The sequence below is a fragment of the Oncorhynchus masou genome, unplaced genomic scaffold, assembly GCF_036934945.1.
Source record: "Oncorhynchus masou masou isolate Uvic2021 unplaced genomic scaffold, UVic_Omas_1.1 unplaced_scaffold_1780, whole genome shotgun sequence".
Classification (NCBI taxonomy): Eukaryota; Metazoa; Chordata; class Actinopteri; order Salmoniformes; family Salmonidae; genus Oncorhynchus; species Oncorhynchus masou.
The window spans coordinates 45,001-72,500 of record NW_027007987.1 but is presented as its reverse complement, the minus strand read 5'-3'; the positions used below and the strand labels follow the sequence as shown (position 1 = coordinate 72,500).

Here is a 27,500-nt window from a genome sequence, read left to right as displayed (position 1 = left end):
GACCCTCGAGACTGACGACCGGCTGACCCTCGAGACTGACGACCGGCTGACCCTCGAGACTGACGACCGGCTGAACCCTCGAGACTGACGACCGGCTGACCCTCGAGACTGACGACCGGCTGACCCTCGAGACTGACGACCGGCTGACCCTCGAGACTGACGACCGCTGACCCTCGAGACTGACGAGACCGGCTGACCCTCGAGACTGACGAGACTGACGACCGGCTGACCCTCGAGACTGACGACCGGCTGACCCTCGAGACTGACGAGGCTGACCCTCGAGACTGACGACCGGACTGACCCTCGACCCTCGAGACTGACGACCGCTGACCCTCGAGACTGACGACCGCTGACCCTCGAGACTGACGACCAGCTGACCCTCGAGAGACTGACGACCAGCTGACCCTCGAGACTGACGACCAGCTGACCCTCGAGACTGACCAGCTGACCCTCGAGACTGACGACCCCCTCGAGACTGACGACCGGCTGACCCTCGAGAGACTGACGACCAGCTGACCCTCGAGAGACTGACGACCGCTGACCCTCGAGACGAGACGACCGGCTGACCCTCGAGAGACCCGAGACTGACGACCGGCTAACCCTCGAGACTGACGACCGGCTGACCCTCGAGAGACTGACGACCGCTGACCCTCGAGAGACTGACGACCCTCGAGACTGACGACCGGCTGACCCTCGAGAGACTGACGACCGGCTGACCCTCGAGACTGACGACCGGCTAACCCTCGAGAGACTGACGACCGGCTAACCCTCGAGAGACTGACGACCGGCTGACCCTCGAGACTGACGACCGGCTAACCCTCGAGAGACTGACGACCGGCTGACCCTCGAGACTGACGACCGGCTGACCCTCGAGAGACTGACGACCGGCTGACCCTCGAGACTGACGACCGGCTGACCCTCGAGACTGACGACCGGCTAACCCTCGAGACTGACGACCGGCTGACCCTCGAGACTGACGACCGTGCTGACCCTCGAGACTGACGACCGGCTGACCCTCGAGACTGACGACCGGCTGACCCTCGAGACTGACGACCGGCTGACCCTCGAGACTGACGACCGGCTGACCCTCGAGACTGACGACGACGGCTGACCCTCGAGACTGACGACCGGCTGACCCTCGAGACTGACGACCGGCTGACCCTCGAGACTGACGACCGGCTGACCCTCGAGACTGACGACCGGCTGACCCTCGAGACTGACGACCGGCTGACCCTCGAGACTGACGACCGGCTGACCCTCGAGACTGACGACCGGCTGACCCTCGAGACTGACGAGACCGGCTGACCCTCGAGACTGACCCTCGAGACTGACGACCGGCTGACCCTCGAGACGACCTGCCCTCGAGACTGACCCTCGAGAGACTGACGACCGGCTGACCCTCGAGAGACTGGCTGGCTGACCCTCGAGACTGACGACCGGCTAACCCTCGAGACTGACGACCGGCTGACCCTCGAGACTGACGACCGGCTGACCCTCGAGACTGACGACCGGCTGACCCTCGAGACTGACGACCGGCTGACCCTCGAGACTGACGACCGGCTGACCCTCGAGAGACTGACGACCGGCTGACCCTCGAGACTGACGACCGGCTGACCCTCGAGACTGACGACCGGCTGACCCTCGAGACTGACGACCGGCTGACCCTCGAGACTGACGACCCTCGAGACTGACGACCTGACCCTCGAGAGACTGACGACCGGCTGACCCTCGAGACTGACGACCGGCTGACCCTCGAGAGACTGACGACCGGCTGACCCTCGAGACTGACGACCGGCTGACCCTCGAGAGACTGACGACCGGCTGACCCTCGAGACTGACGACCAGCTGACCCTCGAGAGACTGACGACCAGCTGACCCTCGAGAGACTGACGACCAGCTGACCTTCACGACCGGCTGACCCTCGAGAGACTGACGACCGGCTGACCCTCGAGACTGACGACCGGCTGACCCTCGAGACTGACGACCGGCTAACCCTCGAGAGACTGACGACCGGCTGACCCTCGAGAGACTGACGACCGGCTGACCCTCGACCGAGCTGACGACCGGCTGAGAGACTGACGACCGGCTGACCCTCGAGAGACCCTCGACGACCGGCTGACCCTCGAGACTGACGACCGGCTGACCCTCGAGAGACTGACGACCGGCTGACCCTCGAGAGACTGACGACCGGCTGACCCTCGAGAGACTGACGACCGGCTGACCCTCGAGAGACTGACGACCGGCTGACCCTCGAGAGACTGACGACCGGCTGACCCTCGAGACTGACGACCGGCTGACCCTCGAGAGACTGACGACCGGCTGACCCTCGAGAGACTGACGACCCTCGAGACTGACCCTGACTACCGGCTAACCCTCGAGAGACTGACGACCGGCTGACCCTCGAGAGACTGACGACCAGCTGACCCTCGAGAGACTGACGACCGGCTGACCCTCGAGAGACTGACGACCAGCTGACCCTCGAGAGACTGACGACCGGCTGACCCTCGAGAGACTGACGACCGGCTGACCCTCGAGACTGACGACCAGCTGACCCTCGAGAGACTGACGACCGGCTGACCCTCGAGAGACTGACGACCAGCTGACCCTCGAGAGACTGACGACCGGCTGACCCTCGAGAGACTGACGACCAGCTGACCCTCGAGAGACTGACGACCAGCATTCTCAATCCTCTGTCCTCAATGAGAGACCAGGCTACAGTGTATTGTGTTTTAGACTTTGAGTTCTGATCTCAGAGCAGGTCCACTTTGTCCATATAGCCTTATTCATTATAACGTAAAAGGTCAAACTGATGTTAGATCAGCCCCTCCTACTCTGAGGCTCTTGATGAATACGGTCCCTGATCGTCCTCACGTGGAACCTTGAGAACACCAGGCAACACATTGATTGGTGTTCTGTTTGTTTGACCATCATTGATTGGTGTTCCTCATGTTTAACCCTCCCCTTTTTAGGTACAGGCATTGAAGAGTTGATGTCTGCTGATGAGAAGGCTAAACTCTACACGGCCATCGGATACAGTGGTAGTTCTCACAACCTGGCCTTACCCAAGCAGGTATGTCTCTGTGTCTGGCTACCCAAGCAGGTATGTCTCTGTGTCTGTCTCTGTCTGTCTACCCAAGCAGGTATGTCTCTCTGTCTGTCTACCCAAGCAGGTATGTCTCTGTGTCTGGCTACCCAAGCAGGTATGTCTCTGTGTCTGGCTACCCAAGCAGGTATGTCTCTGTGTCTGTCTACCCAAGCAGGTATGTCTCTGTGTCTGGCTACCCAAGCAGGTATGTCTCTGTGTCTGTCTACCCAAGCAGGTATGTCTCTGTGTCTGGCTACCCAAGCAGGTATGTCTCTGTGTCTGTCTACCCAAGCAGGTATGTCTCTGTGTCTGTCTACCCAAGCAGGTCTGTCTCTGTGTCTGTCTCTGTGTCTGTCTCTGTGTCTGTCTACCCAAGCAGGTATGTCTCTGTCTGTCTACCCAAGCAGGTATGTCTCTGTGTCTGTCTCTGTGTCTGTCTTCGGGCGTTGGTACTGACGGCTCCCTGGGAAACAAAGCCCGTTTACACCTGTTTCTGTGTCGGTACTGACGGCTCCCTAGGAAACAAAGCCCGTTTACACCTGTTTCTGTGTCGGTACTGACGGCTCCCTAGGAAACAAAGCCCGTTTACACCTGTTTCTGTGTCGGTACTGACAGCTCCCTGGGAAACGAAGCCCGTTTACACCTGTTTCTGTGTTGGTACTGACGGCTCCCTGGAAAACAAGGCCCGTTTACACCTGTTTCTGTGTCGGTACTGACGGCTCCCTGGGAAACGAAGCCCGTTTACACCTGTTTCTGTGTCGGTACTGACGGCTCCCTGGGAAACAAGGCCCGTTTACACCTGTTTCTGTGTTGGTACTGACGGCTCCCTGGGAAACGAAGCCCGTTTACACCTGTTTCTGTGTCGGTACTGACAGCTCCCTGGGAAACGAAGCCCGTTTACACCTGTTTCTGTGTTGGTACTGACAGCTCCCTGAGAAACAAAGCCCGTTTACACCTGTTTCTGTGTTGGTACTGACGGCTCCCTGGGAAACAAAGCCCGTTTACACCTGTTTCTGTGTTGGTACTGACGGCTCCCTGGGAAACGAAGCCCGTTTACACCTGTTTCTGTGTTGGTACTGACGGCTCCCTGGGAAACGAAGCCCGTTTACACCTGTTTCTGTGTTGGTACTGACGGCTCCCTGGGAAACGAAGCCCGTTTACACCTGTTTCTGTGTTGGTACTGACAGCTCCCTGGGAAACAAGGCCCGTTTACACCTGTTTCTGTTTGGCGCTGGAAATCCCCTGTATGCCTCTGTGTGTGCGTGTTGTTTCCCCTGTATGCCTCTCTGTGTGTGCGTGTTGTTTCCCCTGTATGCCTCTCTGTGTGTGCGTGTTGTTTCCCCTGTATGCCTCTCTGTGTGTGCGTGTTGTTTCCCCTGTATGCCTCTCTGTGCTCTGCAGTACGTGGCAGTGGTGGTGACCTTCAAGCTGTTCCGTACGTCCATCACGGTGAGGGAGGAGCCCAACGTCCCAGAGATCCTGAAGATCCAGATGATCGACCTCAGCACCACCGTCTCCCAGAGACCCGGGGCGCAGGCCATCAAGTGGGTCTCTTTCTTCCTTTCCCTAATCACCACCGTCTCCCAGAGACCCGTCCCTAATCACAACCCGTCCCTAATCACAACCCAGCAGCACCGTCTCCCAGAGACCCGTCCCTAATCACAACCCAGCACCACCGTCTCCCAGAGACCCGTCCCTAATCACAACCCAGCACCACCGTCTCCCAGAGACCCGTCCCTAATCACAACCCAGCACCACCGTCTCCCAGAGACCCGTCCCTAATCACAACCCAGCACCACCGTCCCTAATCACAACCCAGCACCACCGTCTCCCAGAGACCCGTCCCTAATCACAACCCAGCACCACCGTCCCTAATCACAACCCAGCAGCACCGTCTCCCAGAGACCCGTCCCTAATCACAACCCAGCACCACCGTCTCCCAGAGACCCGTCCCTAATCACAACCCAGCAGCACCGTCTCCCAGAGACCCGTCCCTAATCACAACCCAGCACCACCGTCCCTAATCACAACCCAGCACCACCGTCTCCCAGAGACCCGTCCCTAATCACAACCCAGCAGCACCGTCTCCCAGAGACCTGTCCCTAATCACAACCCGTTCCTAATCACAACCCAGCACCACCGTCTCCCAGAGACCCGTCCCTAATCACAACCCAGCAGCACCGTCTCCCAGAGACCCGTCCCTAATCACAACCCAGCAGCACCGTCTCCCAGAGACCCGTCCCTAATCACAACCCAGCACGTCTCCCAGAGACCCGTCCCTAATCACAACCCAGCACCACCGTCTCCCAGAGACCCGTCCCTAATCACAACCCAGCAGCACCGTCTCCCAGAGACCCGTCCCTAATCACAACCCAGCACCACCGTCTCCCACAGACCCGTCCCTAATCACAACCCAGCACCACCGTCTCCCAGAGACCCGTCCCTAATCACAACCCAGCAGCACCGTCTCCCAGAGACCCGACCCTAATCACAACCCAGCACCACCGTCTCCCAGAGACCCGTCCCTAATCACAACCCAGCACCACCGTCTCCCACAGACCCGTCCCTAATCACAACCCAGCAGCACCGTCTCCCAGAGACCCGTCCCTAATCACAACCCAGCACCACCGTCTCCCAGAGACCCATCCCTAATCACAACCCAGCAGCACCGTCCCCCAGAGACCCGTCCCTAATCACAACCCAGCACCACCGTCTCCCAGAGACCCGTCCCTAATCACAACCCAGCACCACCGTCTCCCAGAGACCCGCCCCTAATCACAACCCAGCACCACCGTCCCTAATCACAACCCAGCACCACCGTCTCCCAGAGACCCGTCCCTAATCACAACCCAGCAGCACCGTCTCCCAGAGACCCGTCCCTAATCACAACCCGTCCCTAATCACAACCCGTCCCTAATCACAACCCGTCCCTAATCACAACCCAGCACCACCGTCTCCCAGAGACCCGTCCCTAATCACAACCCAGCACCACCGTCTCCCAGAGACCCGTCCCTAATCACAACCCAGCAGCACCGTCTCCCAGAGACCCGTCCCTAATCACAACCCAGCACCACCGTCTCCCACAGACCCGTCCCTAATCACAACCCAGCACCACCGTCTCCCAGAGACCCGTCCCTAATCACAACCCAGCACCACCGTCTCCCAGAGACCCGTCCCTAATCACAACCCAGCACCACCGTCTCCCAGAGACCCATCCCTAATCACAACCCAGCAGCACCGTCCCCCAGAGACCCGTCCCTAATCACAACCCAGCACCACCGTCTCCCAGAGACCCGTTCCTAATCACAACCCAGCACCACCGTCTCCCAGAGACCCGTCCCTAATCACAACCCAGCACCACCGTCCCTAATCACAACCCAGCACCACCGTCTCCCAGAGACCCGTCCCTAATCACAACCCAGCAGCACCGTCTCCCAGAGACCCGTCCCTAATCACAACCCGTCCCTAATCACAACCCGTCCCTAATCACAACCCGTCCCTAATCACAACCCAGCACCACCGTCTCCCAGAGACCCGTCCCTAATCACAACCCAGCACCACCGTCTCCCAGAGACCCGTCCCTAATCACAACCCAGCAGCACCGTCTCCCAGAGACCCGTCCCTAATCACAACCCAGCAGCACCGTCTCCCAGAGACCCATCCCTAATCACAACCCAGCACGTCTCCCAGAGACCCGGGGCGCAGGCCATCAAGTGGGTCTCTTTTTCCTCTTCCTTTCCCGAATCACAACCTGGTTCCTCCTGATTCCTGCTTACAAGCAAAAAGTGAATCAGGAAGTAACAGTGAGGCGCTCCATACGGAAGTGGTCCATCACTATAGGACTGGTTCGCCAGAACAGAGTGGAGTCTGTTCCCGGGATTCATCCCCTGGCATTGAGGAGGTTACCACCAGCCCCAATTATTAAGTGCATCAGCGACATCGTCTCCAGTAACCGTTCGTATAATATCCCAACCAGAAGCCATGGATTACAGGCGACATTCGTACCGAACTTAAAGGCTAAAGTGAACGACTTTCAAGGAGCGGGTCACTAATCCGCACGCTTATAATAAATCCCGCTACGCCCCCCAATGAACCATCAAACAGGCAAAGCGTCAATACAGGACTGAGATTGAATCCTAATACACCGGCTCTGACGCTCGTCGGATGTGGCAGGGCTGGCTAACGATCACAGAATACAAAGGGAAACCCAGCCGCAAGCTGCCCAGTGACGCGAGCCTACAAGAAGAGCTAAATGCATTCTTTGCTCACTTCGAGACAAGCAACACTGAACCATGCATGAGAGCACCAGCTGTTCGAAACGACTGTGTGATCACGCTCTCCGCAGCCGATGCGAGCAAGACCTTTAACTTCATGCGACAAGCAATCCCGGATCCGGGATCCTATTTATAGCCTCAAGCTCATTAGCATAACGCAACGTTAACTATTCATGAAAATCGCAAATGAAATGAAATAAATATATTTGCTCTCAAGCTTAGACTTTTGTTAACAACACTGTCATCTCAGATTTTCACAATATGCTTTTCAACCATAGCTAAACAAGCATTTGTGTAGTATTGATAGCTAGCATAGCTATAAGCCTAGAATTCAGCCAGCAACATTTTCACAAAAACAAGAAAAGCATTCAAATAAAATCATTTACCTTTGAAGAACTTCAGATGTATTCAATGAGGAGACTCTCAGTTAGATAGCAAATGTTCAGTTTTTCAAAAAATATTATTTGTGTAGGACAAATCGCTCCGTTTTGTTACGAAAAAAACCTGTATCCAGTTATAGCCTCAAGCTCATTAGCATAACGTAACGTTAACTATTTATGAAAATCGCAAATGAAATTAAATAAATATGCTAGCTCTCAAGCTTAGCCTTTTCTTAACAACACTGTAATCTCAGATTTTCAAAATATGCTTTTCAACCATAGCAAAACAAGCATTTGTGTAAGAGTATTGATAACTAGCGTAGCATTTAGCATAGCATTTAGCGGGCAACATTTTCACAAAAACCAGAAAAGCATTCAAATAAAATCATTTACCTTTGAAGAACTTCGGATGTTTTCAATGAGGAGACTCTCAGTTAGATAGCAAATGTTCAGTTTTTCCTGAAAGATTCTTTGTGTAGGAGAAAAATGCTCCGTTTTGTACATCACGTTTGGCTACCAAAAAACCCTGAAAATTCAGTCACCAAAACGCCAAACTTTTTTCCAAATTAACTCCATAATATCGACTGAAACATGGCAAAAGTTGTTTAGAATCAATCCTCAATGTGTTTTTCACATATCTCTTCATTGATATATCGTTCGTGGAAGTCTGCTTTCTTCTCTGAATTAAATGGAAAAATACTTGCAGCTGAGGTTTACTCACCAATTTCGACGCAGGACACCGGGTAAATGTGGTCTCTTATGGTCAATCTTCCAATGATATGCCTACAAATACGTCACAATGCTGCAGACACCTTGGGGAAACGGCAGAAATTGTGGGCTCATTCCTGTCGCATTCACAGCCATATAAGGAGACATTGGAAAACAGCGCTTCAAAAATTTTGCTCATTTCCTGTTTGAAGTTTCATCTTGGTTTCGCCTGTAGCATCAGTTCTGTGGCACTCACAGATAATATCTTTGCAGTTTTGGAAACGTCAGAGTGTTTTCTTTCCAAAGCTGTCAATTATATGCATAGTCAAGAATCTTTTCGTGACAAAATATCTTGTTTAAAACGGGAACGTTTTTTTATCCAAAAATGAAATACTGCCCCTAGAGTTCAGAGGTTAAAGAGGTTAACATTCACAAGGCCGCAGGGCCAGACGGATTACCATGACGTGTCCTCAGAGCATGCGTTCACCAGATGGCAAGTGTCTTCCTTGACATTTTCAACCTCTCCCCGACCCAGTCTGTAATACCGACATGTTTCAAGCAGACCACCATAGTCCCTGTGCCCGAGAATGCCAAGGTAACCTATGTAAAGGACTTCCGCCCAGTAGCACTCGCATCTGTTACCATGAAATGCTTTGAAAGGCTGGTCATGGCTCACATCAACACAATCATCCCAGACAACCTAGACCCACTCCAATTCCCATACCGCACCAACAGATCCACAGATGACGTCATCTCTATTGCACTCCACACTACCCTTTCCCGCCTGGACAAAAGGAACACCTGTGTGAGAATGCTGTTCATTGACTACAGCTCAGCGTTCAACATCCTAGTACGCTCTAAGCTAAGGAACCCGGGATTAAACACCTCTAACTTGATCCTGGACTTCCTGACAGGCAGCCCCCAGGTGGTGAGGGTAGGCAACAACACATCCGCCATGCTGATCTTCAACACGGGGGCCCCTCAGGGGTGCATGCTTAGTCCCCTCCTGTCATCCCTGTTCACCCACGACTGCGTGGCCAAACACGACTCAAACATCATTATTACGTTTGCCGACGACACGGGGGTGGTGAGACCTGGCCGTGTGGTGGCAGGACAACAACCTCTCCATCAACGTCAGTAAGACAAACGAGATAATTGTGGACTACAGGAAAAGGAGGGCCGAGCATGCCCCCATTCTCATCGACGGGGCTGTAGTGGAGCAGGTTGAGAGCTTCAAGTTCCTTGGTGTCCACATCACCAACAAACTAACATGGTCCAAACGCACCAAGACAGTTGGAAGAGGACATGACAAAAACCTATTCCCCCTCAGGAGACTGAAAGGATTTGGCATGGGTCCTCAGATCCTCAAAACGTTCTACAGCTGCACAATCGAGAGCATCCGAACTGGCTGGGTCCTCAGATCCTCAAAACGTTCTACAGCTGCACCATCGAGGATGGCTGCTTCACCGCCTGGTTTGGAAACTGTTCAGCATGTAGTGGAGTTCAGACAGTCAACAAAAGGTTTTATTGTAAAGACAAAAAAATGCATTTGTGTTGTCAAAGCAAGAACACACAAGAGAAAACATTAAGGAACATTTAATACAACTGTTGATTAACTATTGATCTCTCTCCTCCTCCTCTCCATCTTCTCCCTCTCGTCTCCCATCTCCCCTCTCTATCCTCTCCCCTCTCTCTCCTTTCCTCTCTATCCTCTCCCTCTCCTCCCCTCTCTCTCTCCTCTCCCTCTCCTCCCCTCTCTCTCTCCTCTCCCTCTCCTCTCCTTTCTCTCTCCTCTCCTCTCCCTCCCCTCTGTCTCTCCTCTCCCCTCCCCCCCTCTCCCTCCCCTCCCCTCCCCTCCTCTCCCTCCCCTCTCCCTCTCCCTCTCCTCTCTCTCTCTCTCTCCTCTCTCTCCCTCTCCCTCTCCCCCTCTCCCCTCCCCCTCTCCCCTCTCCTCTCCCTCCCCCTCTCCTCTCTCTCTCCTCTCTCTCTCTCCTCTCTCTCTCTCCTCTCCCTTCCTCTCTCTCTCCACTCCCTCCCCTCTGTCTCTCCTCTCCCAGGGTGGAGGCAGCGTTAGAACACTGGTACGTAACAGGGTTGGAACAGCAGGGAGCTGTCCCCTCTCTCATAGCGTCAGTAGGGGACTCCACCTCCTCTCTGCTCTCCATCCTGTTTGAAGTCAACCCAGAGGACAGCGTTGCAGAGCAGCTGCTCAGAGTCCACTCCCAGCCTGTAGAGATCATCTATGACTCGGTGTGTATGGGTTTACACACCCTCACTCACTTATTGCCCTGTCACACTCCTATCTGCTGCTATCATCTCTCTCTGTAAGGACCTCCCTCTGTCCCAGAGACTCAGAAATTAAACCTGACTATGTGGAATCTCTCTGTCTCTCTCTGTCTCTCTCTCTCTCTCTGTCTCTCCCTGTCTCTGTCTCCCTCCCTGTCGCTCTCCCTCCCTGTCGCTCTCCCTCCCTGTCGCTCTCCCTCCCTGTCGCTCTCCCTCCCTGTCGCTCTCCCTCCCTGTCGCTCTCCCTCCCTGTCGCTCTCCCTCCCTGTCTCTCTCCCTCCCTGTCGCTCTCCCTCCCTGTCGCTCTCCCTCCCTGTCGCTCTCCCTCCCTGTCTGGTCTGGTCTTGTCTGGTCTGGTCTTGTATGATTAAGCCTCATTAATGTCATCAATGGTGATAACCTGCCCTATGAAGTCCTGTCTTTGACCAAGAAGTGCAGATCTCTCTCTCTGACCAAGAAGTGCAGATCCCTCCTTCTCCAATGTATTAATGTCTGTTATTGCTTGTATTTAATGTTACATATCACCATGTTTATTCTCCATGCACGTAGTCTATTTACAGTTCGTACATGTATTCAAACTCACACGGTACAGTACGTTGCTCTCCTGCCCTTTGTGGGGTCACGGAAGTCACTAAAGTCAAGTCATGTGTGTGTTTCTCTGTGGCAGAGTTCTTTCAGACAGGGAAATAAACGTGTGTGTGTGTCTCTCTCTGTCAGTTGACAGTGAACAGCATGACAGAGTTCTTTAAGACAGGGAAATAAACGTGTGTGTGTGTGTGTGTGTCTCTCTCTGTCAGTTGACAGTGAACAGCATGGCAGAGTTCTTTAAGACAGGGAAGGGAGTGGACCTGGAGGTGTTGACTTCAGCTACTCTCTCCAAGTTGGAGGAGATTAAGGACAAGACAGCCACTGGTGGGTACAGGAAACACTATATAACAGCCACTGGTGGGTACAGGAAACAGGAAACACTATATACAGTGCCTTGCGAAAGTATTCGGCCCCCTAGAACTTTGCGACCTTTTGCCACATTTCTAGGTTCAAACATTAAGATATAAAACTGTATTTTTTTGTGAAGAATCAACAACAAGTGGGACACAATCATGAAGTGGAACGACATTTATTGGATATTTCAAACTTTTTTAACAAATCAAAAACTGAAAAATTGGGCGTGCAAAATTATTCAGCCCCCTTAAGTTAATACTTTGAAACAGGAAACAGGAAACACTATATAACAGCCACTGGTGGGAACAGGAAACACTATATAACAGCCACTGGTGGGTACAGGAAACAGGAAACACTTTGCGTATGCGTTCATAAAGCTTCTATAACAGCTACATAAGATGTTATTACAACAGTCATAAGCATACTCAAACACTGGCAGGTAGATGTTTGTCTCTTCCTGGTTCTTCATTATCTAACATCATTTGGGGATAATTTTGTCCTCTGTGCAGGTCTGTCTCACATCATTGAGACCCGGAAGATTCTGGACCTGAAGATTGACCTAAAGCCTTCATACCTGCTGGTGCCTAAGTCTGGCTTCTACCACGCCAAGTCTGACCTGATGATCATAGACTTCGGTAGTCTACAGGTGAGAACAGACTGGTAGTCTACAGGTGAGAACAGACTGGTAGTCTACAGGTGAGAACAGACTGGTAGTCTACAGGTGAGAACAGACTGGTAGTCTACAGGTGAGAACAGACTGGTAGTCTACAGGTGAGAACAGACTGGTAGTCTACAGGGGAGAACAGACTGGTAGTGTACAGGGGAGAACAGACTGGTAGTCTACAGGTGAGAACAGACTGGTAGTCTACAGGTGAGAACAGACTGGTAGTGTACAGGTGAGAACAGACTGGTAGTGTACAGGTGGAACAGACTGGTAGTGTACAGGTGGAACAGACTGGTAGTGTACAGGTGAGAACAGACTGGTAGTCTAGAGGTGAGAACAGACTGGTAGTCTAGAGGTGAGAACAGACTGGTAGTCTAGAGGTGAGAACAGACTGGTAGTCTAGAGGTGAGAACAGACTGGTAGTCTAGAGGTGAGAACAGACTGGTAGTCTAGAGGTGAGAACAGACTGGTAGTCTAGAGGTGAGAACAGACTGGTAGTCTAGAGGTGAGAACAGACTGGTAGTCTAGAGGTGAGAACAGACTGGTAGTCTAGAGGTGAGAACAGACTGGTAGTCTAGAGGTGAGAACGGACTGGTAGTCTACAGGTGAGAACGGACTGGTAGTCTAGAGGGGCGAACGGACTGGTGGTCTAGAGGGGAGAACGGACTGGTGGTCTAGAGGGGCGAACGGACTGGCGGTCTAGAGGGGCGAACGGACTGGCGGTCTAGAGGGGAGAACGGACTGGCGGTCTAGAGGGGAGAACGGACTGGCGGTCTAGAGGGGAGAACGGACTGGCGGTCTAGAGGGGAGAACGGACTGGCGGTCTAGAGGGGAGAGCGGACTGGCGGTCTAGAGGGGAGAGCGGACTGGCGGTCTAGAGGGGAGAGCGGACTGGCGGTCTAGAGGGGAGAGCGGACTGGCGGTCTAGAGGGGAGAGCGGACTGGCGGTCTAGAGGGGAGAGCGGACTGGTGGTCTAGAGGGGAGAGCGGACTGGTGGTCTAGAGGGGAGAGCGGACTGGTGGTCTAGAGGGGAGAGCGGACTGGTGGTCTAGAGGGGAGAGCGGACTGGTGGTCTAGAGGGGAGAGCGGACTGGTAGTCTAGAGGGGAGAGCGGACAGGTTCTAGAATAATGACAGCAAAGACTCCCTATTGTTTTATTGTGTCATAGTTTTAAAGGTGTGTGTGTGTGTGTGTGTGTGTGTGTGTGTGTGTGTGTGTGTGTGTGTGTGTGTGTGTGTGTGTGTAGCTGGTGAGTGTGGACCAGGGGAACGCCCAGTCGTTATCACCCAGTTTCAGCTCCCTGGAGGAGATTATGGACCGTGCCTACGAGAAGTACTCACTGGAGCTACGCAGTGTTCAGGTCCTTTACAGCAAGTCAGGTACGCGCACGCACGCACACACACATACACACACACACACACACACATATACATATATACACATACACACACACACATATACATATATACACACACATACACACATACACACACCAGGGTTTCCGTTAGACGGTAATAGCCGATACCAGAAATGAAAAGCCGATGAATAAAATTGTCTCCGAGAGAAGGGAAAATTAAATCCCAAATAATAATACAGTTGATTGATGGGAGGAACACGAGTGGAGAGAAGTGATTCTACAGCTGATCATACAGCGGTGCTGCTACAGCTGATCATACAGCGGTGCTGCTACAGCTGATCATACAGCGGTGCTGCTACAGCTGGTCATACAGCGGTGCTGTTACACCTGGTCATACAGCGGTGCTGTTACACCTGGTCATACAGCGGTGCTGTTACACCTGGTCATACAGCGGTGCTGCTACAGCTGATCATACAGCGGTGCTGCTACAGCTGATCATACAGCGGTGCTGCTACAGCTGATCATACAGCGGTGCTGTTACACCTGGTCATACAGCTGTGCTGCTACAGCTGATCATACAGCGGTGCTGTTACACCTGGTCATACAGCGGTGCTGTTACACCTGGTCATACAGCGGTGCTGTTACACCTGGTCATACAGCGGTGCTGTTACACCTGGTCATACAGCGGTGCTGATACAGCTGATCATACAGCGGTGCTGATACAGCTGATCATACAGCGGTGCTGATAGAGCTGATCATACAGCGGTGCTGATAGAGCTGATCATACAGCGGTGCTGCTACAGCTGATCATACAGCGGTGCTGATAGAGCTGATCATACAGCGGTGCTGATAGAGCTGATCATACAGCGGTGCTGATAGAGCTGATCATACAGCGGTGCTGCTACAGCTGATCATACAGCGGTGCTGCTACAGCTGATCATACAGAGGTGCTGTTACACCTGGTCATACAGCGGTGCTGTTACAGCTGATCATACAGCGGTGCTGCTACAGCTGATCATACAGCGGTGCTGATAGAGCTGATCATACAGCGGTGCTGCTACAGCTGATCATACAGCGGTGCTGCTGGAGCTGATCATACAGCGGTGCTGCTGGAGCTGATCATACAGCGGTGCTGATCATACAGCGGTGCTGATCATACACTGGTGCTGATCATACAGCGGTGCTGATACAGCTGATCATACAGCGGTGCTGATACAGCTGATCATACAGCGGTGCTGATAGAGCTGATCATACAGCGGTGCTGATAGAGCTGATCATACAGCGGTGCTGATAGAGCTGATCATACAGCGGTGCTGCTACAGCTGATCATACAGCGGTGCTGTTACACCTGGTCATACAGCTGTGCTGCTACAGCTGATCATACAGCGGTGCTGTTACACCTGGTCATACAGCGGTGCTGTTACACCTGGTCATACAGCGGTGCTGATACAGCTGATCATACAGCGGTGCTGATACAGCTGATCATACAGCGGTGCTGATACAGCTGATCATACAGCGGTGCTGCTACAGCTGATCATACAGCGGTGCTGCTACAGCTGATCATACAGCGGTGCTGATAGAGCTGATCATACAGCGGTGCTGATAGAGCTGATCATACAGCGGTGCTGATAGAGCTGATCATACAGCGGTGCTGCTACAGCTGATCATACAGCGGTGCTGTTACACCTGGTCATACAGCGGTGCTGTTACAGCTGATCATACAGCGGTGCTGCTACAGCTGATCATACAGCGGTGCTGATAGAGCTGATCATACAGCGGTGCTGCTACAGCTGATCATACAGCGGTGCTGCTGGAGCTGATCATACAGCGGTGCTGCTGGAGCTGATCATACAGCGGTGCTGATCATACAGCGGTGCTGATCATACACTGGTGCTGATCATACAGCGGTGCTGATCATACAGCGGTGCTGATCATACAGCGGTGCTGATCATACAGCGGTGCTGATCATACAGCGGTGCTGATACAGCTGATCATACAGCGGTGCTGATACAGCTGATCATACAGCGGTGCTGATACAGCTGATCATACAGCGGTGCTGTTACAGCTGATCATACAGAGGTGCTGTTACACCTGGTCATACAGCGGTGCTGTTACACCTGGTCATACAGCGGTGCTGCTCGAGCTGATCATACAGCGGTGCTGCTACACCTGGTCATACAGCGGTGCTGCTACAGCTGATCATACAGCGGTGCTGTTACACCTGGTCATACAGCGGTGCTGTTACACCTGGTCATACAGCGGTGCTGATACAGCTGATCATACAGCGGTGCTGATACAGCTGATCATACAGCGGTGCTGATACAGCTGATCATACAGCGGTGCTCTTACAGCTGATCATACAGCGGTGCTGTTACAGCTGATCATACAGCGGTGCTGATAGAGCTGATCATACAGCGGTGCTGTTACACCTGGTCATACAGCGGTGCTGTTACACCTGGTCATACAGCGGTGCTGTTACACCTGGTCATACAGCGGTGCTGTTACACCTGGTCATACAGCGGTGCTGTTACACCTGGTCATACAGCGGTGCTGTTACACCTGGTCATACAGCGGTGCTGTTACACCTGGTCATACAGCGGTGCTGTTACACCTGGTCATACAGCGGTTCTGTTACACCTGGTCATACAGCGGTGCTGCTAGAGCTGGTCATACAGCGGTGCTGCTGGAGCTGGTCATACAGCGGTGCTGCTGGAGCTGGTCATACAGCGGTGCTGCTGGAGCTGGTCATACAGCGGTGCTGCTGGTGCTGGTCATACAGCGGTGCTGCTGGAGCTGGTCATACAGCGGTGCTGCTGGAGCTGGTCATACAGCGGTGCTGCTGGAGCTGGTCATACAGCGTTGCTGCTGGAGCTGGTCATACAGCGTTGCTGCTGGAGCTGGTCATACAGCGGTGCTGCTGGTGCTGGTCATACAGCGGTGCTGCTGGTGCTGGTCATACAGCGGTGCTGCTGGAGCTGGTCATACAGCGGTGCTGCTGGTGCTGGTCATACAGCGGTGCTGCTGGTGCTGGTCATACAGCGGTGCTGCTGGTGCTGGTCATACAGCGGTGCTGCTGGTGCTGGTCATACAGCGGTGCTGCTGGTGCTGGTCATACAGCGGTGCTGCTGGTGCTGGTCATACAGCGGTGCTGCTGGAGCTGGTCATACAGCGGTGCTGCTGGAGCTGGTCATACAGCGGTGCTGCTGGAGCTGGTCATACAGCGGTGCTGGTCATACAGCGGTGCTGCTGGAGTGAAACAGGCTTTCATAAGCCAAATCACTGAGCCACAACTCTAAATGCAATTACGTGTTTAAAAATGGTGTTGATGTCTACGGTTTAGACAGAGCTACTATTTATATTACATTTATATTTCCTAACTGGTCATTTGAAGCGCGCTTCCCACTAGGCAGGCTTCCCACTAGGCAGGCTTCCCGCCAGGCAGGCTTCCCACTAGGCAGGCTTCCCACTAGGCAGGCTTCCCGCCAGGCAGGCTTCCCGCTAGGCAGGCTTCCCGCTAGGCAGGCTTCCCGCTAGGCAGGCTTCCCGCCAGGCAGGCTTCCCGCCAGGCAGGCTTCCCGCCAGGCAGGCTTCCCGCCAGGCAGGCTTCCCGCCAGGCAGGCTTCCCGCCAGGCAGGCTTCCCACTAGGCAGGCTTCCCCCAAGATCTTCTGTATTAGCAGCATGCTAGTTGTTGCATCTCCAGATCTTCTGTATTAGCAGCATGCTAGTTGTTGCATCTATAGATCTTCTATATTAGCAACATGCTAGTTGTTGCATCTATAGATCTTCTGTATTAGCAACATGCTAGTTGTTGCATCTATAGATCTTCTGTATTAGCAACATGCTAGTTGTTGCAACTATAGATCTTCTGTATTAACAACATGCTAGTTGTTGCATCTATAGATCTTCTGTATTAGCAACATGCTAGTTGTTGCATCTATAGATCTTCTGTATTAGCAACATGCTAGTTGTTGCGTCTATAGATCTTCTGTATTAGCAACATGCTAGTTGTTGCGTCTATAGATCTTCTGTATTAGCAACATGCTAGTTGTTGCATCTATAGATCTTCTGTATTAGCAACATGCTAGTTGTTGCATTTATAGATCTTCTGTATTAGCAACATGCTAGTTGTTGCGTCTATAGATCTTCTGTATTAGCAACATGCTAGTTGTTGCATCTTCCCCTTTACTGCATTTCAAACATTTTTTTTTATCTGTGTCTCATGAAACCACTCAGATGTGTTCCCGTTAATGTCATTATGGAACAAACACTCACTCAGTCTACTGCCTTGTGAGCAGCAATGCGCACTGAGCTCTGTCCCTCACTGTCTCTGTCCACTGAGCTCTGTCCCTCTCTGTCTCTGTCCACTGAGCTCTGTCCCTCTCTGTCTCTGTCCACTGAGCTCTGTCCCTCTCTGTCTCTGTCCACTGAGCTCTGTCCCCCACTGTTCCGGTCTCTGTCCCCCACTGAGCTCTGTCCCCCACTTTTCCGGTCTCTGTCCCCCACTGAGCTCTGTCCCTCACTGTTCCGGTCTCTGTCCCCCACTGAGCTCTGTCCCTCACTGTTCCGGTCTCTGTCCCCACTGAGCTCTGTCCCTCACTGTTCCGGTCTCTGTCCCCACTGAGCTCTGTCCCTCACTGTTCCGGTCTCTGTCCCTCACTGAGCTCTGTCCCCCACTGAGCTCTGTCCCCCACTGAGCTCTGTCCCTCACTGAGCTCTGTCCCCCACTGAGCTCTGTCCCCCACTGTTCCGGTCTGTCCCTACAGGTGAGGAGTGGAAGACGGCCCGTCAACGTGGTTCCTCTATACAGCACATCCTGCAGCCCATGGACTTCAGCCTCCAGCTGGCCAAATGCATGGTGGAGAAGGACACCAGGATGTCCAGGTAACACCAGACTGGGGGGGGGGGGCTGAACCAGGTAACACCAGACTGGTGGGGGGGGCTGAGCCAGGTAACACCAGACTGGGGGGGCTGAGCCAGGTAACACCAGACTGGGGGGGCTGAGCCAGGTAACACCAGACTGGTGGGGGGGGGGGGCTGAGCCAGGTAACACCAGACTGGTGGGGGGCTGAGCCAGGTAACACCAGACTGGTGGGGGGGCTGAGCCAGGTAACACCAGACTGGTGGGGGGGCTGAGCCAGGTAACACCAGACTGGTGGGGGGGGCTGAGCCAGGTAACACCAGACTGGTGGGGGGCTGAGCCAGGTAACACCAGACTGGGGGGCTGGTCCAGGTAACACCAGACTGGTGGGGGGCTGAGCCAGGTAACACCAGACTGGTGGGGGGGGGGCTGAGCCAGGTAACACCAGACTGGGGGGGCTGAGCCAGGTAACACCAGACTGGGGGGGGCTGGTCCAGGTAACACCAGACTGGTGGGGGGGCTGGTCCAGGTAACACCAGACTGGTGGGGGGGCTGAGCCAGGTAACACCAGACTGGTGGGGGGCTGAGCCAGGTAACACCAGACTGGGGGGCTGAGCTAGGTAACACCAGACTGGTGGGGGGCTGAGCCAGGTAACACCAGACTGGTGGGGGCTGAGCCAGGTAACACCAGACTGGTGGGGGGGGGGCTGAGCCAGGTAACACCAGACTGGTGGGGGGGGCTGAACCAGGTAACACCAGACTGGTGGGGGGGCTGAACCAGGTAACACCAGACTGGTGGGGGGGGCTGAGCCAGGTAACACCAGACTGGTGGGGGGGGCTGAGCCAGGTAACACCAGACTGGTGGGGGGGGGGGCTGAGCCAGGTAACACCAGACTGGGGGGCTGAGCCAGGTAACACCAGACTGGGGGGCTGAGCCAGGTAACACCAGACTGGGGGGCTGAGCCAGGTAACACCAGACTGGGGGGGCTGAGCCAGGTAACACCAGACTGGTGGGGGGGCTGAGCCAGGTAACACCAGACTGGTGGGGGCTGAGCCAGGTAACACCAGACTGGTGGGGGGCTGAGCCAGGTAACACCAGACTGGGGGGCTGAGCCAGGTAACACCAGACTGGTGGGGGGCTGAGCCAGGTAACACCAGACTGGTATCTACTGTGTTCCAGATTCAAGGTGTCTGGAGAACTGCCTCTCCTCCATGTGAAGATCTCAGACCAGAAGATCCAGGGAGTGTTGGACCTGGTCAACAGCATCCCCCTACCCCAGAGTGGTTCCACCCCTTCCACCCCCACCCAGAAGGTACAGTTGGTATGCCCCAGAGTGATTCCACCCCTTCCACCCCCACCCAGAAGGTACAGTTGGTATGCCCCAGAGTGATTCCACCCCTTCCACCCCCACCCAGAAGGTACAGTTGGTATGCCCCAGAGTGATTCCACCCCTTCCACCCCCACCCAGAAGGTACAGTTGGTATGCCCCAGAGTGATTCCACCCCCACCCAGAAGGTACGGTTGGTATGCCCCAGAGTGATTCCACCCCCACCCAGAAGGTACGGCTGGTATGCCCCAGAGTGATTCCACCCCCACCCAGAAGGTACAGTTGGTATGTCCCAGAGTGATTCCACCCCTTCCACCCCCACCCAGAAGGTACAGTTGGTATGCCCCAGAGTGATTCCACCCCTTCCACCCCCACCCAGAAGGTACAGTTGGTATGCCCCAGAGTGATTCCACCCCCACCCAGAAGGTACAGTTGGTATTTCCCAGAGTGATTCCACCCCCACCCAGAAGGTACAGTTGGTATGCCCCAGAGTGATTCCACCCCCACCCAGAAGGTACAGTTGGTATGCCCCAGAGTGATTCCACCCCCACCCAGAAGGTACAGTTGGTATGCCCCTGAGTGATTCCACCCCCACCCATAAGGTACAGTTGGTATGCCCCTGAGTGATTCCACCCCTTCCACCCCCACCCATAAGGTACAGTTGGTATGCCCCAGAGTGATTCAAACCCTTACCCCCCCACCCATAAGGTACAGTTGGTATGCCCCAGAGTGATTCGAACCCTTACCCCCCCACCCAGAAGGTACAGTTGGTATGCCCCAGAGGGATTCCACCCCCACCCAGAAGGTACAGTTGGTATGCCCCAGTTCACCAGTAGACTTGCCAACACACACCCATTATATTGGTACAGTTGGTATGCCCCAGTTCACCAGTAGAGTAACCTACACATCCATTATATTGGTACAGTAGAGTAACCTACACACACCCATTATATTCGTACAGTTGGTATGCCCCAGTTCACCAGTAGAGTAACCTCTACACACACCCATTATATTGGTACAGTAGAGTAGTCTACACACACCCATTATATTGGTACAGTTGGTATGCCCCAGTTCACCAGTAGAGTAACCTCTACACACACCCATTATATTGGTACAGTAGAGTAGTCTACACACACCCATTATATTGGTACAGTTGGTATGCCCCAGTTCACCAGTAGAGTAACCTACACACCCATTATATTGGTACAGTTGGTTTGCCCCAGTTCACCAGTAGAGTAACCTACACACACGTCCATTATATTGGTACAGTTGGTTTGCCCCAGTTCACCAGTAGAGTAACCTTCACACCCATTATATTGGTACAGTTGGTTTGCCCCAGTTCACCAGTAGAGTAACCTACACACACGTCCATTATATTGGTACAGTTGGTTTGCCCCAGTTCACCAGTAGAGTAACCTACACACACGTCCATTATATTGGTACAGTTGGTTTGCCCCAGTTCACCAGTAGAGTAACCTACACACACACCCATTATATTGGTACAGTTGGTTTGCCCCAATTCACCAGTAGAGTAACCTTCACACACGTCCATTATATTGGTACAGTTGGTTTGCCCCAGTTCACCAGTGGAGTATCCTACACACCCATTATATTGGTACAGTTCGTCATGTCTAATAGTAATAGGATTGGCAATCAACTGTTTTCTCCCCCCTCCCATCTTGTTTCCACTAGATGCTGTGTTTGTCTGAGGCCAGGCCCAACGTCCTGGGTTTACAGTCCACCGTCCTGCTGGATGCATTAGAGACAGGTGTGGGGGGGGGGGGGGTTGGTTCTTCACTAAACTGTTTCGGCAGGATCTGATCCAGGGTCTGCTATTATCTGACCCCTCTTAATGGTTATAATTGGGCGTCAGGTATCTGATCCTAGATGGGATGCTCCTCCTTTCCCCTGGTCTTTGTCTAAAATGGATGCCACGACTCAGAGTTGTCTGTAGGGGACGGTGAGTCGATGTCGAGTGCAAGCCAGAATACAACAGCTCCCCCCTCTGGTAACAGAAGACTGTATTTTAGAGTCAGCGGCTCAACCTCCTTCATCTGATTTGGATCAGACAAAGAAGGGCATTTCCATGGCAACTACTACTGAAGAACAAAGACCAGGAGATAGAAGGAAGAGCAAAGACCAGGAGATAGAAGGACCATCTGTTAATGAAGAACAAAGACCAGGAGATAGATGGACCATCTGTTATTGAAGAACAAAGACCAGGAGATAGAAGGACCATCTGTTAATGAAGAACAAAGACCAGGAGATAGAAGGACCATCTGTTACTGAAGAACAAAGACCAGGAGATAGAAGGAAGAACAAAGACCAGGAGATAGAAGGAAGAACAAAGACCAGGAGATAGAAGGAAGAACAAAGACCAGGAGATAGAAGGAAGAACAAAGACCAGGAGATAGAAGGACCATCTGTTATTGTATGGGATGAATCATGAATGAGTGGAAACGTTTCTTTCACTATGGGATATGTTCTGTTTATTTCCAGACGTCTATAGGTGATGTACACTGAGTGGACAAAGCATTAGGAACACCTGCTCTTTTCATGACAAACTGTCCAGTCCAGATTAAAGCTATGATCCCTTATTGATGTCACCTGTTAAATCCACTTCTATCAGTGTATATGAAGGGGAGGAGTCAGGTTAAAGAAGGATTTTTAAACCTTGAGACAATGGAGACATGGATTGTGTATGTGTGCCATTCAGAGGGTGAACGGGAAAGACTAAATATTGAAGTGCCTTTTGAACAGTATGGTAGTGTGTCAAGAACTGCAACGCTGCTGGGTTTTTCACACTGAACAGTTTCTCGTGTGTATCAAGAATGGTCCACAACCCAAAGGACATCCAGCCAACTTGACACAACTGTGGGGAAGCATTGGAGTCAACATGGACCAGCATCCCTGTGGAAGGCTTTCAACACCTTGTAGAGTCCCTGTGGAAGGCTTTCAACACCTTGTAGAGACCCTGTGGAAGGCTTTCAACACCTTGTAGAGTCCCTGTGGAACGCTTTCAACACCTTGTAGAGACCCTGTGGAAGGCTTTCAACACCTTGTAGAGTCCCTGTGGAAGGCTTTCAACACCTTGTAGAGTCCCTGTGGAAGGCTTTCAACACCTTGTAGAGTCCCTGTGGAAGGCTTTCGACACCTTGTAGAGTCCCTGTGGAAGGCTTTCGACACCTTGTAGAGTCCCTGTGGAAGGCTTTCAACACCTTGTAGAGTCCCTGTGGAAGGCTTTCAACACCTTGTAGAGTCCCTGTGGAAGGCTTTCAACACCTTGTAGAGTCCCTGTGGAAGGCCCTGTGGAAGGCTTTCGACACCTTGTAGAGTCCCTGTGGAAGGCTTTCAACACCTTGTAGAGTCCCTGTGGAAGGCTTTCAACACCTTGTAGAGTCGCTGTGGAAGGCTTTCAACACCTTGTAGAGACCCTGTGGAAGGCTTTCAACACCTTGTAGAGTCCCTGTGGAAGGCTTTCAACACCTTGTAGAGTCCCTGTGGAAGGCTTTCAACACCTTGTAGAGTCCCTGTGGAAGGCTTTCAACACCTTCTAGAGTCCCTGTGGAAGGCTTTCAACACCTTGTAGAGTCCCTGTGGAAGGCTTTCAACACCTTGTAGAGACCCTGTGGAAGGCTTTCAACACCTTGTAGAGTCCCTGTAGAAGGCTTTCAACACCTTGTAGAGTCCCTGTGGAAGGCTTTCAACACCTTGTAGAGTCCCTGTGGAAGGCTTTCAACACCTTGTGGAGACCCTGTGGAAGGCTTTCAACACCTTGTAGAGTCCCTGTGGAAGGCTTTCAACACCTTGTAGAGTCCCTGTGGAAGGCTTTCAACACCTTGTAGAGTCCCTGTGGAAGGCTTTCGACACCTTGTAGAGTCCCTGCCCCCCGACGAATTGTCTGTTCTGAGGGAGAAAGGGGGAGCAAATCAATATTAGGAAGGTGTTCCTAATGTTTTGTCCACTCAGTGTATTTGTGATCTTTTTACACTATGTAGTCTGTATGCAGTCTGTATGCAGTCTGTATGCAGTCTGTATGCAGTCTGTATGTAGTCTGTATATAATCTGTATGTAGTCTCTATATAGTCTGTATGTAGTCTGTATGTAGTCTGTATGTAGTTTCTATATAGTCTGTATGTCGTCTGTATGTCATCTGTATGTAGTCTGTATGTAGTCTGTATGTAGTCTGTATGTAGTCTCTATATAATCTCTATGTAGTCTGTATGTCGTCTGTATGTCGTCTGTATGTAGTCTCTATATAATCTGTATGTAGTCTGTATGTCGTCTGTATGTCGTCTCTATATAATCTGTATGTCGTCTGTATGTCGTCTGTATGTCGTCTCTATATAATCTGTATGTCGTCTGTATGTCGTCTGTATGTCGTCTGTATGTCGTCTCTATATAATCTGTATGTAGTCACCACCTTCCGGAGACACCTGAAACCCCACCTCTTCAAGGAATACCTAGGATAGGATAAGTAATCCCTCTCACCCCCCCCCCTCCCCCTTAATGATTTAGATGCACTATTGTAAAGTGGCTGTTCCACTGGATGTCAGAAGGTGAATTCACCAATTTGTAAGTCGCTCTGGATAAGAGCGTCTGCTAAATGACTTAAATGTAAATGTCTGTATGTCGTCTGTATGTAGTCTCTATATAATCTGTATGTCGTCTGTATGTCGTCTGTATGTCGTCTGTATGTCGTCTATATGTAGTCTCTATATAGTCTGTATGTCGTCTGTATGTCGTCTGTATGTCGTCTGTATGTCGTCTGTATGTCGTCTGTATGTCGTCTGTATGTCGTCTGTATGTAGTCTGTATGTAGTCTGTATGTAGTCTGTATGTAGTCTGTATGTAGTCTGTATGTAGTCTGTATGTAGTCTGTATGTAGTCTGTATGTAGTCTCTATATAATCTGTATGCAGTCTGTATGTCGTCTGTATGTCGTCTGTATGTCGTCTGTATGTCGTCTGTATGTCGTCTGTATGTCGTCTGTATGTCGTCTGTATGTAGTCTGTATGTAGTCTGTATATAATCTGTATGCAGTCTGTATGTAGTCTCTATAATCTGTATGCAGTCTGTATGTAGTCTGTATGTGGTCTGTATGTGGTCTGTATGTAGTCTGTATGTAGTCTGTATGTAGTCTGTATGTAGTCTGTATTACTCTGTATTACTCTATATTTACCTTCCTCCTCAGATTCAGACGGAGAGTCATATTATATGTCCGTGGATGAGGAGCGCCAACCCTCCGGCATCGAGGAGCTGACTGACGTACACTTCAAGTTTGAAGTCAAAGCGGTACGGAGCGTTTTTTTCTCTTTTTTTTTTTCTTCTCTACAATGTTCAAATAACCCAATAATCAAAGCAATACATTTTTCTATTGATGACCCCAGTGGGAGTCGAACGCACAACTCTGGTGTTGCTAAAGCGCTATGCTCTACCAACCGAGCTACACAGGACCACTGTCTAAAGCGCTATGCTACACAGGACCACTGTCTACAGCGCTATGCTATACAGGACCACTGTCTAAAGCGCTATGCTACACAGGACCACTGTCTAAAGCGCTATGCTACACAGGACCACTGTCTAAAGCGCTATGCTACACAGGACCACTGTCTAAAGCGCTATGCTACACAGCACCGCTGTCTAAAGCGCTATGCTACACAGGACCACTGTCTAAAGCGCTATGCTACACAGGACCACTGTCTAAAGCGCTATGCTACACAGGACCACTGTCTAAAGCGCTATGCTACACAGGACCGCTGTCTACAGCGCTATGCTACACAGGACCACTGTCTAAAGCGCTATGCTCTACCAACCGAGCTACACAGGACCACTGTCTAAAGCGCTATGCTATACAGGACCACTGTCTAAAGCGCTATGCTATACAGGACCACTCTCTAAAGCGCTATGCTACACAGGACCACTGTCTAAAGCGCTATGCTACACAGGACCACTGTCTAAAGCGCTATGCTATACAGGACCACTGTCTAAAGCGCTATGCTACACAGGACCACTGTCTAAAGCGCTATGCTACACAGGACCACTGTCTAAAGCGCTATGCTACACAGGACCACTGTCTAAAGCGCTATGCTACACAGGACCACTGTCTAAAGCGCTATGCTACACAGGACCACTGTCTAAAGCGCTATGCTACACAGGACCACTGTCTACAGCGCTACCATTTTATTGAGGTGTGTTTTTGGTGACGTTCTCCAGGTGCTGTTGGAGTTGACGCGTCAGGCTGACCAGGAGAACACGCTGTTAGCCCTCAGTGTGTCTCAGCTGGGAGCAGAAGGCAAGATGAGAACCTATGACCTCACCATCACCTCCTACCTCCGTAAAGTAGGCCTGGACTACTGTGAGATACGAGGTACCAGTAATCCTAACTAACTAACCCTAACCCCTGACCTATGACCTCACCATCACCTCCCACCTCCGTAAAGTAGGCCTGGACGACTGTGAGATACGAGGTACCAGTAACCCTAATTAACCCTAACCCCTGACCTATGACCTCACCCTCACCTCTGTAAAGTAGGCCTGGTCTGCTGTGAGATCAGAGGTACTAGTAACCCTAACCCCTAAACTATGACCTCACCCTCACCTTTGTAAAGTAGGCCTGGACTACTGTGAGATCAGAGGTACTAGTAACCCTAGCCCCTAACCTATGACCTCACCTCTGTAAAGTAGGCCTGGACTACTGTGAGATCCGAGGTACAGTAGGACCACGGTAGAGACTGTATCTGGGATTAAGTCCTCCACAGAAATGGTAGTAGCAGCCCATGTAGGATGTAGACTGGGCCGTGGGATGTCTGTAAACAGGAAATCGCTATTATTTATATAAATGTCAACGTCCAACTGATTCTATCCCTCTATAACAGGGATGGGCATCTCCAGACATGATTAGTAATGAATGATGTTCATTTCCAGACTCCAATAACCAGCCTCTGCAGCTGATCAGCTCCTCAGACAAGCACGGCTCAGACCTGCTCAAAGTGGAGTACACCAAAGTAAGTGGAGTTTTACTCAATGGGTCCTTCTGTCCATTCACTCCTTCTGTTGGTCTCAAATCCATATCTCTCTCTCTCTTTCACTCTCTCTCTCTTTCACTCTCTCTCTCACTCTTTCACTCTCTCTCACACTCTTTCACTCTCTCTCACACTCTTTCATTCTCTCTCTCACACTCTTTCATTCTCTCTCTCTCTCTCTTTCACTCTCTCTCTCTCTCTCTTTCACTCTCTCTCTCTCTCTCTCACTCTCTCTCTTTCTCTCTCTCTCTCTCTCTTTCTCTCTCTCTTTCTCTCTTTCTCTTTCTCTTTCTCTCTCTTTCACTTTCACTCTCTCTCTTTCACTCTCTCTCTCGCTCTCTCTTTCACTTTCTCTCTCTCTCTCTCTCTCTCTCTCTCTCTCTCACTCACTCACACTCACTCACTCACTCACTCACTCACTCACTCACTCACTCACTCACTCACTCACTCACTCTATTGCATTTTGCCCAAGTTCACAAGCACGATATCTTATTTTAGAAAGAAAAATCCCAATATTTGTATCGTTGGGTCTCTCTTTCTATGGAAATCGTATATGAGCTAAGCGGTTGTTTTCCAGAGCAGGAAGTGTTT

At 51.9% G+C, this 27,500-nt stretch overlaps 1 protein-coding gene across 1 annotated transcript in view; it reads left to right on the top strand.

Annotated features, from left to right (window-relative positions):
* Positions 1-27,500, top strand: part of LOC135532240 (intermembrane lipid transfer protein VPS13C-like) — a gene marked incomplete at both ends in the record, with an annotated part of 108,959 nt that overhangs the window by 38,944 nt on the left and 42,515 nt on the right. The window contains 12 exon segments of the mRNA XM_064959834.1: positions 2,970-3,070; positions 4,487-4,629; positions 10,505-10,697; positions 11,531-11,645; positions 12,185-12,321; positions 13,587-13,719; positions 18,463-18,580; positions 19,738-19,870; positions 21,578-21,653; positions 25,079-25,179; positions 26,101-26,254; positions 26,812-26,891. Coding sequence (XP_064815906.1) covers positions 2,970-3,070; positions 4,487-4,629; positions 10,505-10,697; positions 11,531-11,645; positions 12,185-12,321; positions 13,587-13,719; positions 18,463-18,580; positions 19,738-19,870; positions 21,578-21,653; positions 25,079-25,179; positions 26,101-26,254; positions 26,812-26,891 — 1,484 coding nt within the window.